A 20,058-nucleotide genomic window follows, 5' to 3' on the forward strand; every position below is an offset into this window, starting at 1 on the left:
TAAAGAAACTCGCTCACAGCATCAACTGTTTTCTTCAGTTTTGCTCCTCTTGACGGCTCTATACAAGAAGCTAAAAGAATGAATGTTTGCTAAAAGTAAATAAGAAGTAACCACATTTCCACCTTTGACTGCTCAAGTATTCAGTGACCCAAGACTGTTACTGTTAACATATAAAGCAATAGAGAATAAGTATTAAGTATAAAGGGCCCTGGCCAGGTCAATAAATTGGTTAGAGTATCATACCATACACTAGATCGAAAATTCCATCCCAGTCAGGGCACATACCTAGGTTGAGGGTTTAATCCCTGAGAGGTGAGTGAGTGTACTGGAGGCAATCAATCAATGTTTCTCTCTCACTCCCTCCTTCTCAAAAATCAAAACATATCCTCAGGTGAGGATTCAAAAATAATTACCATATTTTGTGGTATATAATGCATACCTTTTTGCCCAAAATTTTCCAGAGAAATATAAGGATGTGCATTATATATTGACAGTACCTGAAATACCTTGTATCTATTATTGTTTTGTAGTTATTTGTTACATAAAACTTCTTGTACTATATGTTAAAAAATAAATGCTAAAATTCTTTTATAATACAGAAAACAAGTATCTACATATAAGTAAGTAAATAATTAAATCAAAAATTAAAACGAAAGGTTCATTTTCCTGAAAGTTTGGGCAAAAACATGGGTGTGCATTATACATAGCAAAATACAGTTAAGTATATAGGGGTGATGCATACCTTTTTTATTCAAAAAACTTTTTAAGTTTTCTGTTTTTTTTTCTTAAAGATTTTATTTATCTTTAGAGGAGAAGGGAAGGAGAAAGGGAGAGAAACATCAATGTATGGTTGCCTCTCCTGGGTCCCCTGCTGGGAACTGGCCTGCAAACCAGGCATGTGCCCTGACTGGGAATTGAACCAGGATTGTCTGGTTTGCAGGCCCGTGCTCAATCCACTGAGCTACACCAGCCAGGGCTTATTCAAAAAACTTTCAAGTCCTTCAAAAAAATTAAGCCGTGGCCCTGGCTCACATGGCTCAGTTGGTTGGTGCATCAACCCCATAACCAAAAGGTTGCTTTTGATTCCTAGTCACATCACATACCTAGGTTGTAATCCTATCCCAAGTCCAGGCACATAGGAGGCAACCAATGGCTCTCCAGCACAGATCTGTCTCTCTCTCTCTTTTCTCCTTCCCACCCCTGCTAAAAAAGCAATGAAAAAAATGTCCACGAGTGAAGATTAAAAAAAAATCTAAGCCATAGGATGGGAAAGACACAAACCTTTTAGGCAAAACAACTAAAAAAATATGCAGCCATGTAATACAACCTTGGGACCCATTTAATTTTGTTCAAAAGCATCATCTTGAGAGAATCTAAATTAAGGACTTAGGATCCTACTTCAAAAATAAAAAAGAACATAAAAATAAAAAAGAACATAAAGAACCTATTTAAAAGATTAATGAATTTATAAAATTCTCTTTAGAAACCTATACCTAATTAGTATATTGGTTTTTTATACATTCCCAAATTTTATACAGCTCTGAAGTACAGAAAAGTGCAAGGACCATATTAGCCAGGTGATTCATTTTATATAATTTCTTTCTTATCAAGTTATATAATTAGTGAAGCCATGAAGTAAATTTTATCTTCCCTAAAACACCAGAGATGAATATTTAAACCTTTGACAAATTAACTTTCCTTGATGATCAATGGCATCCTTCCAAAAATGTGGTTAAGCAATGAACTTAAGCTCTCTTCAAGAGCTTATTGTGTCTATAACCATGGCACCTAAACACCTGAGAAAAGTCAAAACTTTTTTATTTTGCAGTAAATAACATATCCAGGACTCTGTATACAGGTGCACTTCTCACCTAAAACTGATTATCTTAAAATTTATCTAAAAAATAATAAAATTTTGAGACCATTCCCATGGTCTCAAAAGGCTAAATAACGATTAGGGTAGTGCTTTAGTTACTCTTTAAAACATTAAAACCTGTGCTGACTCAATGGACTATGATAATTAAACATTGCGCTGGTTAATAATACTTGCACTTCACTGTTCATTAGTCAATATTAGATAGGAATTTTAATTAGAAATAATGACAGCAATTTCTTGAGTTACTCCACCTTTAAATTATCTTATTCTTTGAAATTACTAATGATAATCCTATCCTGTTCACGTGAGTACTTAAATCTCTTATGTGACTTTACATATTAAAAAAAAAGTGTAGATGCAGAAAGTTCCTACAGATATCACTCTGTAATTTAAAAACCACTTTAGCTGAACAAGTAAAACTATGCCTTTTATTCATTCACTCCATCACTGAGAATTGCTCTATGGTACAAATACAGTATTGTACAAAAAAACCCCACAAAATGTTACAAAATAAAAATGTACAAACTTCGTTACTTAATAAATATGACTCAAAGTTGTTAAAGTGGAAATAAGGTAAGAATTTAGGTTGGGAACACTGTTTGACCCAGCAAACCATACAAGCCATTTAGACATTTTTGTTTGTACACAACACAGGGCAATCCTATCTTGCTTTTTAAAAAAGTTTTAAAGGAAAATAATATTAAGACAACATTTTCCTGCTATGAAAACTGCAAATGTTGGTGCGAGGCATCCATTCTATTGGTTTCCAAATCTCTGTTGAATCCAAGAAGTTATATAAAGCAGGAGGCTTATCACAAAGTTTTACATTATGTTCAAATTCTTTTATAACAAAATGACAAATATAAATAAAAACAATTGAGAGCACCAATCTACTCTAAACATCAATCAGAATACAGAAAAATCACTCTTCCATCAGCAAATACCAGACTTTCATTCAAGTAAGAGCTGGCACTGACCCTTGAAGGAAAAAAAATCTACCCACAATCTTCCCTTACATTATTACTCTTTCAAAGGATGACCATTTCTAGAAAAATAATGATTTCTAAAGCAAATCTTTCATCAAAATGGAATGGGCCAATCATCTGATAACATGAATATATCAATCTCCATTTGAAATAATACCTAAGAATTGTAAAATTCAAATTCAACATAAAATAACCACTAAATCACAAACTGTTCAAAATAAGCTTCACATAAAGCACTTCTCTGGGTTTATGCCGAAAAGCTGTCAAAATGGAACACATTGTGGATGAAGTTACAACGATTTTTTAAAATGTGCAAAAATACATTTTTATAGAAAATAGATGAACAGGAATGAACAAATATACACTGTGAGAAATTAGCTTGCAAATTAAGTAGTGCTGACTTTATACAGCAAATTATAAACTGCAGTAGGATCATCCAACGCTATCATGAAACATCATTGAGGTGCCCAGCAACCTTCAGCTCTGAGAAAACATTCAAAATAAAAAAAGGTTAAGGCATTACACCTACAGTAATCTAGAAAGTTTAAAAGTGCTATTACCCCTGATTAGAGTTCATATAATTCCCTAAACACAAATGATGTATGCACTTTTCCCAGGGTGTAGGTTTTCAGACACTTCAAGAGCATGCATTTTGTTCAATATACATTTTGGAGAGGGATATGGCCATGGATTTGGCAAGTTCTTCATCGCGTTTTCTTTGCACTTGAGTCTGTTTGCACCAATTGTCATACTCAGGATTAGGATAGGAGTGATCAAACACCGCATCATAATGTCCATTACTGAGCCAACTGAGCCAAATACTAGGCCTTAGAGAATCCTCTGGACCCAAGTAGTGAATCATAGTCGACACCGTGGGACTCTCCAACCTCCCTCCAGTTGTTAAGTGTATATTCACATTCAGCATTTGCCCCATGGCCAGCAACTCCGGGTACCCGGCCCACGCCCCATCCTGAGCTGCAGCGATGATGAACTCCCCAACGTCGCCCTCAATCAGGGGGCTGAAGTGGTCGAGATGATCGGCGATGTAGTGTACCGTCTGTTCCCTCAGCTCCTGGTGCAGGCTCTGGTCTCCGTACACCGCCTTGCTGACCGCACGGTATAAGCAGTTGCCGTCCGGAATGATGTGAAATCGGTACTTATTCCTTTGCCGAAGGTACTTATCCTGCCTCTCCACCTCCGCCAGGTACAGGGCCAGTTTCTCGTCTCTGGCTTCCGACCTGGAGACGACAGCTGCCTCGGCGGCGCCGCTCTGGGCCGCCTCGCTGCTTCGGACAGTGGGTGTCTCAGCCTCCGGGCCAGGCCGCCGAGCTTCGTCCGCGCTGGGGGAGTCACTACGGTCGCCAGCCCTCTCCCAACCCCGGAGGCTCTTCTCTGCCGGGTGCTCCTCGCCCCACGGGCCGGGGCTGGGTTCCGGGCTCCCTGGAGGCGGCGCGGTACCCCGGTGCTTGGTGGCGGCCAGGGCCTGGCGGTGTTCGCTCAGACGGAAGTTTCGGTCGGGGCCCTCCCGGGAGGCGTCCAGGGCCGCGGGCTCGGGGCAGTCGGGCCTCAGCAGCTCCTCCAGGAGCCAGGCCGAGGAGCCCCGCCGCGGTGGAACCGGGGCACCCGGCGCGGGGGCCAGCAGGAGGCAGCGGCCGCGCTGGGCGGCGGGCGCCGCGGAGCCGGGCTCGGGCCCGTGCAGCAAGAGCCGGTCGGTGCCCAGGGCCCGCACGGTGATCTGTGCCGTGGATGTGTAGTGGGGTGGCAGCGGCGGTTTGCAGGACCCACTGGACGAGCCGGAGGCAGCTGCCGAAGAGGGCGCGGCGGCCCCGGGCACCATCTCGAAGCAGGAGGAGAAGGCGGGCATCTTGGTGGCGGGGGCGGCGGGGGCTTCTCGGGGCTCGGCGGCCGCGGCGGGCTGGCACTCACCGGTCTCGGGCTCCGGCGCGCCGCTAGCCGCTACCGGAGGCTGCACAGAAACCTTGAAGGGGGCGGCAGAAGGCGGAGGAGCGGGAGCTGCGGCCGTAGGACCCGGTCCCCCGGCTGGGTAGTGGGTGCAGACGCTGCTGTAGAGCTGCATGTCCCTGCCCGCCGCTCGGTCCCTTATAGGCCCGGCGAGCCCCGGTGAGGGAGACACACCCTCCGGGTCCGGGGGAGGGGGCCAGTCGAGCGCGATGACCCAGTGCCCCTAGAATAGAAATGACCCAAGGGCCGCCGGCAGCTAGTGCGTGAAAAGCCGCAAATAGCGCCCGGGTCCCCGCCAAATTCCTGCTACGCCACAGCGCGCCGTGGGGGCGGGGAGGGAACGCGCGCTCGACCCCTACCGGTGCGTTCGGCCCGCAGACTCCGGGCGCCGCGCCCACTGCCGCTGCTGAAGCCTGCGGCACCGCTGGGGACTCACGGAGGAACCCTCCCGCCCCGCTGGAACGTGTCCCGTAGAGCAGTACAGACCTCGCGGAGGGGCCAGGAGGCGGGGCCGCGGTTGTTTACCTCAGGCGGTGCGGTCGTATCACGTGGCCCCGCTGGAATGTGCTGCTCAGCGGGGCGCCCATTCAACTGCGCGAGCCCACCCCGCCCCCTGCCCCGCCCCGTTCGGTGGACGTCACGGGCGTAGACACTGGAGCGGGCGGTGGCTTGTGGGCGAGGCCCCTGCGGGAGGCTGCCTGGACTCCGACGCCTGCGCAGTCAAGGAATTCCTTGCTCTGACCCGCGTGACTTCCCCGTCCGCTTCCTGTTCTCCAGGCACAGGTGTCTGCGCCACTCCTATTGGAGCTGCTGTCAGGGTTGTTGCGGGGTGGGCGCTGCTTGGGGTCAGCTAGAACCTTTTGGAAGCTGGCATTTCGAAGGAAGCTTCCGTCCCCGCGTATGGAGGACAGAGTGCTGCCTTAAAATCTGCATGGTTTCCTACTGTCTTTGGATGTTCGGTTCCTGGGATCAAAGTGTTAATTAAGGTCATGTGACTCCACCAATCTTCCCCGTCACTGTGCTGCCCTGCCAAACCGAAACTTTTTTGCACTCCTAATCCGAGTCGACTAGCAAATACGTGATTTGGGGGACAGGAAGCCTTTCAAACAGCATTTAGAAATACCAAATGTCCAACGACCTCCGACCTTTTGAAAATGTGTCCGTAACCATGTCATTCGCAATGTAGAGGGCGTCAGGAGATCGTACTGCATTCCAAGGCCGTGTAAAAAACTGAAAACAGTTCTACCCAAAATATTAATTGTACCTTATTTGTAAAGGAAAGCCAGGCTATTCATGTGTTCAACCCTGTACCGACTTATATACTAGCGACCAGCTTTTGCTATATTCTCAGCTGTGAGCCAATGCTGAATTAACAGGCCTTAAAGTTCAAATTGAACCTAGGAGTTATCACACCTATTTAGAGATGGGGAAATGGCTGTAGGTTATGGAATACACCTTTCTCCACCCTTCTGCATGTAAATTCCACGAATATAAGGACTGTTCCCCATTATAGTTAACATTCTCTAGCGCAGTGCCTGGCACATAGTTGGAGCTAAGTTGTATTTATCAAATGAATGAATTAAAGGAAAATTAGTTTCCATGGTTCTTCCAACAGTAGTACAGAAGCCAGAATTATAAATCTTAGTTGCCTGGTCCTAAACTGGGGCTTTTAATTTGCCGTGGAGGTGTGACTGGCAGGATCCCACAGATAAAACACCGGTCTATCCATCTTTCCAACTTCTGGTGACTACCCTATTGCTAGCTTGTAGCCCTCTTGGGTAACTAGATAGGGAAAATTATTATAGATTTCATGGCTGCTTTTTGGGCCATATGTTGCTCTGTAATTAAGCACTTACACCAAACTCTACCTTTAGCCTTTCTGTACCTAGAGTTCGAAAGACAACAATAAAAAATCCTCACATAATACTTACTGAATACCCATTGTGTACCTAGCAGAGCTAGCATTACAAGAGCCTGGAGAAAGATAAGGAAACTCTCAAAATTTAAAACCTAAAGCAAAAGTGTGTTTTAACAGGTTAGAATCAACATAGGAAAAAAATTAATATTAGATACACAGAGACTGGCTAGTTCTAATGTACCAAACAAGGAACAGACAGATATAGACGAAGATGTGAAGGTTCAAAACTTTAAAATACGCCCTGGCTGGTGTAGCTCAGTGGATTGAGCACGGGCCTGTGAGGCAAAGGGTTGCTGGCTTGATTCCCAGTCAGGGCACATGCCTGGGTTGCAGGTTAAGTCCCCAATAGGGGACACATGAGAGGCAACCACACATTGATGTTTCTCACCCACTCTTTCTCCTTCCCATCCCCTCTCTCTAAAAATAAATAAATAAAATGTTTAAAAAAAACTTTAAAATACATTAAAACCTTTTTTTCCCACTGTAGATTGTGGAGGAGTGATGGACTCTGTAAGACTGCATATTCACTATGAGAGTCAGTGTCCACTCTATATCTCAAAGTGGAAGTCTTCCTGGAGGAAATGATATTTCAGGAAATGCAAAGCAGTATGTCACCAGCCTTGGAAATGGGAGTTGTTTTCTGCTCTTGGCATCTAATAGAAGGCAAGGCTTTACAAGTGATAGCAAAGACACTGGACTGAAAAAGCGAAAAGAGGCAAATCGGAATTCTTTCATATTCCATCTGAAAAGAATTACTAATGATTCCATTATGGAAAAATCATCTGTCCAGCATATTTTGGTCATGCACAGAAAATTGGCAGAAGTTTAGGAAAAATTGGGTTCTAAACCAAAGTTTCAGAGTTATTGAATAAACTAGAAAAGCAGGAAATTCACCAATTATTAACCAAAAGGTAGCAGCAAGACAACCAATAGGTCAAACAAAACAAAAAAAGACAAGGCATTTAATCTATGAATTTGTACTGAGCACCTGCTGTGCCCCCCAGCATGGTGCCAATTACACAGAATTCAGAAACAGATTCTGTCATGCAACCCAAGCAGCAGAAGCCTAAGGCATCTTTATAAAATAGGACCAATCCTGGTACCATCTTTATAAAATAGGACCAATCCTGTTTTTTGAAGGTGCATTTACCTAAATACCACTAACTCTTGGTTACTATCTCTTTAAATATGCTAAAATTTCCAACCCCCCCAAAATAAAACTTTAAAAAATACAAACGTTTCTCCATTTATTCACTCATTAAATAATCATTTATGTATAACCCTAATATGAAAAACAATCCTGAAAAAGAAGTATGAAGGACTCATACTTCCCAACTTACCTGAAGCTACAGTCATCAAGACCATATGATGCTGGCATATAAATAAACATAGAGATCAGTGAAATAGAATTGACAGTCCACAAATTAACCCATATGTTTATAGTCAATTGACTTTGATAGGGTCCCAGGATATTTCAGTGGGGGAAAGGAAAGTCTTTTTTTTTAAAGATTTTATTTATTTATCTTTAGACGGGAAGGGAAAGAGAGAGGGAGAGAAATATCTATGTATGGTTGCCTCTCTTGAGTCCCCTGCCGGGAACGGGGAACCGGCCTGCAACCCAGGCATGTGCCCTGACTGGGAATCGAACCTCGATCGTGTGGTTTGCAGGCCTGCGCTCAATCCACTGAGCTACACCAGCCAGGGCAAGGAAAGTCTTTTTAACAAAGGGTTCTGGAGCAGCTAGACATCCACATACAAAAGAATAAAGTAGACCTTTACTTCACAATATATACAAAAACTAACTCAAAATGGATCAAATGTGAGAGCTAAAACTGTCACATCCTAAGAGGAAATTAGAGGCAGAAATCTCAGTGCCCATAGATCAGACAATGATTTCTTAGATGTGACACCAAAAGCACAAATGACAAAAGAAAAAATAATAGATACATTGGACTTCATTAGAACTAAAACTTTGTTCTTCAAATGACACCATAAAGGGAAAAGTCAGACTAAAGAGTGAGAGACTATATTTAAAAATTATATATCTGATAAGGGTCTTTGAAATATATAAAGAATGATATATAAAGCAATCTTAGAATTAAACAATAAAAAGATAACCCATTTTACAAAATGGGCAAATAATTTGCATTGGCATTTCTCCAGACAAGATATATGAATAACCCATAAGCATATGAAAAGATACTCAGCATCGTTAGTTATTAGGGAAATGCAAAAACCCATAGTGAGATACAACTCACACCCCATAGGATAGCTATAAAGAAAAAGAGTACATATAGCAAATGCTGATGAAAATGTAGAGAAACTAAAAGCCTTGGACATTGCTCTGGGATTTTAAAATGGTGCATATACTTTGGAAAACAATTTGGCAGTTTCTCAAAAGATTGCACAAAGAGTTACTAAATGATCTAGCAATTCCACTGGTACATACAGAGCCAACAGATGTTAAAACATGTCCACACAAAAACTTTCACAGCAATGTTCATAGCAGCATTATTCATGACAGCCAAAAAGTGGAAACAAACCAGCTACCCTTCAACTGATGCATGGATAAACAAAATGCGGTATCTCTATACAGTGAAATATTATTCAGCCATTAAGAGAATGAGGTACTGACCCCATTCTACATGGGTGAAACTTGCAAACTATTCTAAGTGAAAAAAACAGGCCACATGCTGTGTATTTTCACTTATATGAAATGTCCAAACTAAGTAAGTTCATAGACACAGAAAATAGATTAGTGGTTGCCAAAGGCTCAAGAGGAGAAATGAGGAGTGACTACCAATGAAAATCGATTTGTTTTTGCGGTGAAAAAAATGTTTAAAATTAAATTATGGTGGTGGTTGTACAACTCTGAATATACTAAAAAACACTGAATTGATCATTTTAAAAGTGACTTTTCGGTCATGTGAATTATATCTAAATAAAGCTATTAAAAAAAAACTATTGTGTGCCATGTACTGTGCTTAGTGCTTGATATAAAAACAGGTCAATGTGTTATCTATATTACTCAGTAACATGTACTTTGTGATATTACTGCATAAATCATGAACATTTAATATATCTTAGTAACTTTTCTGACAAATTTATGATACTCTATATGGCAGCTTTTGAATATAATTGTTAAAATAATGTAAAGGTTTTGAAGCTTACTGAAACCAAATTATTTTTGTCCACATGAAAAGGGTATTTGAAGATGAGCTAGTGGAATGCTTTTTAAATTTATTATGTTTTTTCTTTAAACTTTTTATGTAAAAAGTTTTCATGATACAAAAAAATAACTTTGCATTCTCTTCAGCAAATATTTATTGAGCACTGATATGCCAAAAGCATTTGGGAATGTGTCCCAGCTTAAATATATATAGAACCAACCAAATTTAATATGTTGTGTAAAGGATTCTGAAAAGAGCCTGAGACTTAGCAGGCTCTCAATAAATTTCTAAATAAATTTCTTGAATGTTATCAAATGAAAATGGAATATAACCAACAAAGGCAAGAATCTTGGGAAGTATTGTATGGGTCCATGCATAATGACTTTATTAATTTGACAATTTTACGTTAACAAAATAAATAAATAAAGGACACCACATCATGCAAACAACTCAATAGCATTTCTCCAGCACATTTACCGTTGCTGATGTGTCAATGGCTGGAAGTGAAATTTCCAAGCAGAAGAGAAAGCTCCTCTTAATTATTTAAATCTTCTGGCTCTTCTAAAACTGTATTCATTAGTACTACTGAAAATTCTATTATCTAAACGTCTCTTTCTTCTGGGAAATCTACATCAATTTATGATAACTAGATCAAGTAATCAGTAGATTTTGTTTGTTTGTTTTCTGTAAGGAAAAAATGGGGCAAAGAATGGAGAAAAGGCTGGGAAATAATGTGTAATCTTTGATTCCTAAATTTAGGCTTAGAAAATATGCAGATCCTTTTGATAAATAGCTCAACAGTTCCCACAGTGATTAGCAATGTGGTTCAAGTTTCTGCCCATGCAATGGCATTTTTCACTTGTGGATTCAAAAAAACTATTGAGAGACAGTTAGAAAAGTCAGGGTTGCTATTCACTGGGAGGTTCAGATGAAATAATTTGAGCAGAATAATCATTGTAACATGAAGGGCAGGAGCCTGAAAACCCAGGTGTTCCCTGAATCTGTTCATAAGATTTGGTATTATAGTAGAAAAGGAATGTGGGTAGACTGGAAACATTTTGTGCTCTGTTGCTTGCTTCTAGTTGCTTTAACCAACGTGATGATCTGGTCTGCTATAGTAACAGGGCCTGCTCCCTGCAAAGAAGAAATTGAAACATAGCCTACGTCTCCTGATGTGATTTGAATGTTTGTGTCTCCCCCAAATTCATATATTAAAATTCTAACCTGCAAAGATGATAGTATTAAGAGGTGGGGACTTTGGGAAGTGCTTAAACCACAATAGGAGGGATCTCGAGCCCCTTTCACCCTGTGAGAGGTCACAGGATGTTTGCAACCCAGAAGAGGGCTCCTACCAGACTCAATCCTTCTGGCACCCTGATCTCGGACTTCCAACCTCCAGAACTGTGAGAAATAAATTTCTGTGGTTTATAAGCTGCCTAGTCTGTCGTATTTTATTATAGCAGATATACTGAACTCTGACAGCCTACTGTTTATAAAAGTAGGGAAAACAAAGCGCAGCAAAATATACAAGGGGTTGCTCACTCATTAAATAACAACGTAGTCAATACAGTAATTTGTTGCCATGAGTGGTTCTCACATAATTCAGTTGTCTGATTGCATGCTGACATTTTGTAGTAAATATCCACAGTCTTCAATCAAACATTGACACAGTCGTCGAATATCTGAAAATAAGCAAACCTAGCCTGGTGGGGTGTGAGGAGGCACTTCACACTCGCTCTGCTCTCCCTTTGGAGACACACCCTTGGTGACAAAAGGATCAACTGGAAAAATGGCCAGCCCTTATGTAACTATTTTGCTAAGACCTAAGAAAAGGAAAAGATGAAGAATAGATATGAAGTTACTTCAAAATTGCTTTTTATTTTTTTAATGAGTGTTGTAAAATATTAAAGCAATACAAACATGAAAATAAATATGAAATTTCCTTCCATCCCAGCTCCCCATCTCACACCCAGAGGTAAACACTTATTAAAACACTTATTAAAACACTTGTTAAAAATTATTTTATATAAATATATACTTCTAGAACTTTTATAAGCATATATACATTATATATTTCATGTGCATATGTGCCTTCAAATTTTTCATAATAAGAGTATACTATGCATGTTTTCTTTGCACTACACTTTTTATCTTGACTAATATATTCTGAAAACTTTTTGTCATAATATATAGGTCAAATTCATTCTTTCAATGTCCACCAAAAATTCTGAAGTATGCATGTGTGATATTTTAATATTTACATTGTTTTAAGTTTGTTACTAGTCAAAGTAGTGTCACAGGGAGCATCTTTGTACACATATTTTCAGCATTATGTATATGAGGGTTCCCAGAACAATTTCTTCTAAACATTTTAGAAGGTAACCTATGAAAAGGCTTACCAACCTGAGGAAGTTTTGAATGCCGGTGAACCTGGTTTCATGTTTATCACTGCCCAGGATCTTTTTAAACACTCTTTTTCTGCATAGAGTCCTTCCTTCCCAGCTGGAAGCCTGGATTCAGTCCCTCAGCCTCCCCTGAAATGAAGTCCAGGATTTGACCTAGGCTCCAGACATCAAACACACCTACAGACCTAAATTCTGAAGTGGGTAACAGGAACATGCAAGTGCATAGCGAAAGGCCTCTTCTGCCAGGGTTCCCAGCATCGGTCTTACAAGCTGTGATGTTCGTTGTGAGTGCTGACAGGGGATGATGTCCACCCTGGAGCAGCTATTGTTACATTGCAGATTATTCCAGCTCAACACTGACTTTCCTGGGGTATTCGCTAAACCTCTGAAGGTTCTTTAATGTATTTAAAACTACTCAGTGCAGCTCTGACTGATGTGGTTCAGTTTTCTGGGTGTCCTCCTTCATTCTCGGTCAGGACACATGCCTGTGTTACAGGGTCAGTCTTGGTCGAGGTGTGTACCACAGGCAACTGATTGATGTATCTCTCCTTCTCTTCCCCCCTCCATTCCCTCTCTCTAAAAATAACAAAATCTGTAAAAATAAACAAAAAAAAACAAAGAAACTACTCAATGTAAACACATTTCCACAATTGAGTTCAAATACTTCAGTGGTCTTAATATTACCCCAATAGAATTACAGAAGGATACAACTAGAAAGAAATTCAAAAGAAGAAGGGAAATAATAATCTTTTGAGATGTTGGGAAGAAAAATAATAGGGAAAAAAATTTTAAAAGTTACATCTAGGCAATCGTGTTGTGCATTCAAAATCTGTGTGTGAAACTATCATGACCAAGATGATTATTTCACTGCGCTAATAATAGGTATCATCAAATGATTGTTTCAACTATATAGGTGATGCTTATAATATTACCAGAATGTCTGCATTACATATCCCCAGGCTGGTTTAGTGATTTGATAAACATACTGTCCATGCTTGAGAACTGTCACTATGGATAGAAAAGATAGAAAGGATACAGGAGAAAGTGCATTTTGTATGCAAAATTTAATCCACTTGGGTTCTCAATCATGTCTATATCTATCTGTCTATCTACCTATTTATCTTGACATAACACTTTCACAAGGGTTACATTCTCAGATACATAGTGAGATTTTGAAGGAGGAAAGGGAGTAAATGTGAGGAAGTAAAACATGGAAATAAACTTTTTATCCCTACAACTATTAAAGATGCACCTATAGCTGTTCTCACTGACCAGGCAGGACACAGATTGTGAGTACTTCTATCTTGAAGCCTTCCATTTATAAAAGCAAATTGAGCTGAGTTGAACAAGAGAATTAGATGAAGAACTTGGAATCTACTGCAANTTCAAAATCTGTGTGTGAAACTATCATGACCAAGATGATTATTTCACTGCGCTAATAATAGGTATCATCAAATGATTGTTTCAACTATATAGGTGATGCTTATAATATTACCAGAATGTCTGCATTACATATCCCCAGGCTGGTTTAGTGATTTGATAAACATACTGTCCATGCTTGAGAACTGTCACTATGGATAGAAAAGATAGAAAGGATACAGGAGAAAGTACATTTTGTATGCAAAATTTAATCCACTTGGGTTCTCAATCATGTCTATATCTATCTGTCTATCTTGACATAACACTTTCACAAGGGTTACATTCTCAGATAAATAGTGAGATTTTGAAGGAGGAAAGGGAGTAAATGTGAGGAAGTAAAACATGGAAATAAACTTTTTATCCCTACAACTATTAAAGATGCACCTAATAGCTGTTCTCACTGACCAGGCAGGACACAGATTGTGAGTACGTCTGTCTTGAAGCCTTCCATTTATAAAAGCAAATTGAGCTGAGTTGAACAAGAGAATTAGATGAAGAACTTGGAATCTACTGCAATTTGTATTTTAAGAAGAAATAATTCCTAAATTAAAGAAACATAGTATTAACAGATGACTGCGTATATCAGTGTGTGTCATCTGTCAGTTGAGACCTGCTTTGCACTCCATTTACCCTGATTGAAGAATTGTAATGATTCACCAAGGAAAATGCATAACAATTACAGTGAGAGAAGATCTGAGAAAAGTAATGCATTACAATTTCCAAAAATATAAAGGTTAATAATATATTAGTTATCTATTGCTGTATAACAAATGACCCCAAAACATAATGGCTTAAACCAACAGTGCACATTTATTGTCTCCCACAGTGAATGTAGATCAGAAATGCAGAAATAGCTTGGCCCGGTCCTTCCTGAGGTCAGCGCCAGGTGTCTGTGCAGGATCTGTTTCTCAGCAAGCTCACTCACATGGGTGGCCGATTGTTGCTGGCTATTGGCACATAGGCTTTTCCCAAAAAGCTTCTTTATGTCTTAATGGCATGGTGGCTTCTGTCCCGTATAAAAATGAGTCAAAAAAGAAGCAAAGGAAAAGCTTCAGTGGCCTCTATGACATAGCCTTGATGTCACACACTATTACCTTTGCCCTCTGTGGATCCTATGAGTCAGCTCTGACTAAATGTGACAGTTCCCTGAGGTAAGGATTACTGGGGGCCATTTTGGAGCCTATATACTATAAAAATAAAGGAAACATGATTAAGAAGGGCACTGTAAGTCTCCTTTATTCAGAGATGAAAGATACTTTAAGACTGGTATATTGAAATTGTTGGGAAGAAATTTTAAAGAAAAAGTTTCAGGAACCTAGGACCTATATCTGGATAGAGGAGAAAAGATGATGGCCCTCAGTAGAGCCTAGCTCCTTGGGATGTATTTTAAGAAAGACCAGCCCTGGCTCGTGTGGCTCAGTAGATTGAGCGCGGGCCTGTGAACCACACAATCAGGGTTCGGTTCCCAGTCAGGGCACATGCCTGGGTTGCAGGCCAGTTCCCAGAAGGGGACTCACAAGAGGCAACCATGCATTGATATGTCTCTCCTTCTTTCCTTCCCTTCCCCTCTAAAGATAAATAAATAAAAATCTTAAAAAAAAAAAAAAGAAAGAAAGACCATGGGGGAGAAATAGCTGAAGGGCAGCAGTGTAGGATTTGTACTAGGCTCTTGCTCAGAGCTTAGAGCCCAAAGAGATCCTTGGCATTTTCTAGACATGCTTCCTTTAGGTCATTAAACTCATTTCATCAAGATAGAAAGGGATCCAGGGACCCAAGGAAGATACTATTTAATAGTGAAACTTGTGAACAAATCACCATGGATATGGCATAGGATGAAGAGCAGTAACTGAACTAGTACCACATCACATGGCTGTTTCTTATACCAGGTCTGCATTGTTGCCTCACTGGGTTCTCTGTAAAAAGAATTCTATGAACACTACCCAGACCACCGGTGCATGAAGACAGGGAGGAGAGAAACTAATTACTGTTGAGGACCTAACATGTGTCAGGCACCAGGCTAGATGTTTTCTACACACTGATCATTTAATACGATTCTCCACATTTCACAAGAGAGAAACAGGTTCAGCATAGTTAAAGGCAGTGGGGTCTGCTAATTTTCCTAAATATCTTTTTTTTTCCTTCTCCCTTTTATGCTAGAACTTCCATTGTTTTTAGCTGGGTACTTGGCTGGCTAACTAGAGGCTACAATTTTGAGCCTCCCTTGCACCTAAGTATGGCCAAGTAATTCAATAATAGTCAATGGAATGTGACTAAAATTGATGTGTGCAACTTGTACACCATGCCTTTTAAAGGAATGCCTTCCACTGACCTATATTCCTCCTCTTAGATCTAGGCAGGACTAGGAGGAATGAAAATCATCAGGTGAGAAAAATGGCACCATGGGAAGCTGCCTGCAGACCCTTCCCAGGAAGATTAGGGTCTGGGGTCAGTTTATCCGGCATAACATGATACAGCTTTCACCCAGCAACCAGCTCTAGCCAATCAGAATCTGATACCCCAACCACAGGTTTTTGCGCTTAAAAACCCTGATCTAAGAACAACTGAGAGAGTCCCAAGCTCCCTTGGTTGGCTCCACTTTTCCCCATGAGTTCCATCCTCCCTTGGTTGACTCCCTAACCTCCCTTGGTGGGCTCCACTTTCCCTCTATTCCCCGCTAATAAACCCTGCTCTCCTTAGCTTGCTGCTTCTGTCAGGTTTCTTGAGCTACTCCGACCTAACACCCCCATTCCCAGCAGGCAGAAACATCAATGTAGTGTTGAGTCAGCTTCCACAGTGCAGATAGGTCAAAACCTTATGGCACAGCAGAATCCAAGTCTGCAGATGGCCACTGAAGCTGCCTACCAGCTCAGAGTGTCAGCCAGTATGAGAGAGAGAGAAATTCTCTCTCAAAAAGCAATGTATTTTGTTAAGCCACTGTTGTTTTGATCTCTGAAACCAGCACTCTGATATGTTAGCTTGTCAGAGATCATTCAGCCACAAGTGGCAGACTTGAAGAATCCTCACTTTCCAGCTTCTATTCCATCACCCTCTGTCATACACTTTGACAAGGACGAAGTCCTTACTGAAGGAGAATGTTATTTTTACTCTCCATGCTCGTGAGTATTCTAAGAGTGCAACAAATATTTGAAAGTTCATTTTGACAACTTTGCCCTTATTTCATGAAGAGCCAAAACTATAGTTCCTCCAATGTTGAGTACAATATATCTCCATTACGATGAATGTCATACTTTTTAGAAGTCGGGTTCTGCTTATACTCTGTTCTGTTTTGGGGTTCTGACTCATTTTCTTTGGAACATATGTCTATTTGAGGGATGTTAAATTTACATTGTTTTCAAATTCAGTGTTTTCTGAGCATATTATTCCTGTACCTTATACAGATGCCTACCATCTTGCCATCTTTATATAGTTCTTCCTATTCAGAGTAAAAATAGGAACCCATATAGCTAAAATTAAGCCAGTACCTACTGGTATGGCCGTGGTGGTTAGTAATCAAATATTACACTAGTTCCACATTCCTTGGTCAACAGTGAACAACTTTTAACCCCTGAGGTCTCCCAGCCGTTTTAGCACCTGTGGTCCCTCCTTTATCCCCAGCAGCCAGGAAACTGCTAATGAAGTTTCCCCTCCGTGACCTGAGAACTTTTTGATGAATTTGTGCTTGTTACTTATTGGTTTCTACATATTTTTGAAATGATTTTACCCAGTTGTTTTTAGAGAGAGAGGAAGGAGAAGGAGAAACAGAGGGAGAGAATCATCAATGTGTGGTTGCCTCTCATGCATCCCCTACTAGAGATCTGGCCTGCAACCCAGGCATCTGTGCCCTGGCTGGAATCAAACCCAGAATCAACCCACTGAGCTACACCAGCCAGAGCAGTTTCTAAATATTTTTAGTGTCACTTCCAGGAGCATGTCCAGGGCTTGCATAGCAACTTAGTGATAGTTTTTCATTTCAACAATGCCTTTGAAAAGCCTGTCAATATAAATGTACTATTTTCCTGATAGTTTTATGTCTTCTCAAAAACTTTACTTCCATAATTCAAGGCCCACACTTGTAACATTCTTCCAAGGCCTTTCCATGAAATCTCCACTTACTTTAGTACACACACACACACACACACACAAATATTAAGCTAATACAAAACTGCACTATGGGAAAATAAATTGAATGCAATTCAAACTTTTCAAAATTACTCTGCAGTTTAACCACTTTCCCAAATAATCCTGTCCCCCAAATGAAAAGTGTCTTATTTGTTTACACTGTCAAATTATATTCCCTAAGGTGGAGTCCCCATTTTACGTAAAGTTACCTTTTGCACTGGTAAATATGGAACAAAGCTCTGTTTAAATAAACTGAAATGTTTTTACTTTCTACTTTCTGACAATTATAACATAATATATGTAGCTTTTATTGTCAGCTACAGTACTCATACTTGAAAAATATATTGGAACATGTATGATATAAAATATTTAGCATGCTGTCTGGCATGTTATCAATATAATAAATATTAGCAAACATTAGTATTGTTATCATTATTATTATTACTCTAAACTGAAAGTGTCATCCTGCTATTTTCCTCTGCTTACAATTCTGGGTGGCTTCCCATTGCTTTTCTTAACACAGTAACTAGTGGGCCTGGTGGTCAGCCTCTTGCCTTCCTTTTCAGTCCTCATCTCCCAAGACCCACAGTCTGTTTCCCTTTTCTGTTCCAATCATCAGGAACTACTTTAAGTCCCCTAACTGGACTCTGTCTCTCTAATCTCTAGGTTTGTGCATACACTGTTCTCTTTGCTTGAACACTTCACCCAAGTAAGTCTTGTTCATCTGTAAGGTCTCAATTTAGATTATGCTTCTTCCATGTGATCTACGTTCAGTGCCTCTCTTATAGCAATCTGTGCCACATCACACTAATGTATGATATGATTACTTGTCCATTTCCTGATTTACAAGCTCTGTGAAGGCAAGGAAATGATCTTTTCGCTGTTGAATCTCCATTTAGATCATTAATACTGTGATTTTTGAAAAATCAATGTTTAGAGAGGAGCATGCGCTTTCCTCATGAAAATAACAAATTCAGTTTGAGGAAGTTCACATTTATTTAAAAGACTAAAATCAAAAACAGAAATCTGTATTTATATTTAATTACTATGTGTAAATATACACATGCCTTCTACATCTTAGACTGCAGTCTGTGTTTGAATTTCATGGCCTAGAAAATGGGGAAAGGATATTTGAGGACTGTGGAACAAAGAAGAGATTATAAATACTATGTATTATTATAATTATTTTTAATGCTAGGATAATAGGCATTTAGTTATATAAATTTTATGTCCTCTCTCCATTAAACACATCTTCAACAAGTGTTTTTGAGATTAAAAAATGCCGAGAGTATGACTGAATTTTATTATTGTTTAAAAAGATGATTCATATGTAATTTATCTCTTTCTTAAACGTTATGATTATAGTATCATTCATTAATTTTGGTGTGGGTATTTTTTTTTAAATCCAAGGAATTTGTAATCAAATCTATCTTGTCATAAGGGAAAGAAAAATACTCGTATGTACGTTTAGAACTAAAAGGGACAAGTGAACCTTTTTTTAAAGTACTTTAAGGACTTCCGCAGCCAAGATGGAGGCGTAGGTGGAAACACTGTGCCCCTCCCACAACTAAATTTAAAGACATCAAAGTTTTAGAAACAAAAACGCAGCCAAAACAGTGAAAATTGAACTGACGGAAGTCTGACAACAACGAACCACTCAGCCAGACCAGTAAGAGGGGTGGAGGCAGCAGCTGAGCAGGGTCTGGCTAGAAAGACCTTTCGGTCCTACCAACCCAGGAGCGAGGCGGAGGTGGTTGATGGATCCCAAGTGTGGGGTGGTGACAGGTGGACCCAGTGAGGGCGTAGGGTGGCTGGCTAACTGCGGTCACGCATTTGCTCACAGATAAACCAAGCGAAGGAGCGAACAGTGAGACAGATTGCTCAGGCTAGGGCCCCAGCGACGGGAATAAGAGCCTGAAAGCACCAACTGGAAAGACTTTCTCGGGGTCAAGGGGCCAGGAGAGGCTCCCAGGCTCACAAAGTGTTCGTTGGAGAGACCCATAGGGTCCTGGAGAGTACACAGGCCCACACACTTGGGAACCGGCACCAGAGAGGCCCAATTTGCTTGTGGGAAGCCGCAGAGAGGACAGAAATCTGAGAGAGAGCAGAGCAAAGCAAAGTGCCATTTTTTCCCCTCTCTGACCCCACCCCCACATACAGCGTCACAACCCAGCGATTGGGTCGCCCAACCCTGACAAACACC

The 20,058-nt window shown here is 40.6% G+C and overlaps 1 protein-coding gene across 1 annotated transcript; it reads right to left on the minus strand.

The window, feature by feature from the left end:
* Positions 1-2,118: 2,118 nt before the first annotated feature.
* OTUD1 (OTU deubiquitinase 1) lies at positions 2,119-5,355 on the minus strand. Its single transcript, XM_037037177.1, has one exon. It carries the CDS (start codon positions 4,937-4,939, stop codon positions 3,500-3,502), a length of 1,440 nt encoding a protein of 479 aa, XP_036893072.1. The 5' UTR covers positions 4,940-5,355; the 3' UTR covers positions 2,119-3,499.
* Positions 5,356-20,058: the final 14,703 nt, after the last annotated feature.

The sequence above is a fragment of the Sturnira hondurensis genome, unplaced genomic scaffold, assembly GCF_014824575.4.
Source record: "Sturnira hondurensis isolate 20B ecotype Veracruz unplaced genomic scaffold, ASM1482457v3 Scaffold0022910, whole genome shotgun sequence".
Taxonomy (NCBI): Eukaryota; Metazoa; Chordata; class Mammalia; order Chiroptera; family Phyllostomidae; genus Sturnira; species Sturnira hondurensis.

Coding starts and splice junctions, on each gene's coding strand:
- OTUD1 (XM_037037177.1), bottom strand. CDS start 4,939: ATGCAGCTCTACAGCAGCGTCTGCACCCACTACCCAGCCGGGGGACCG.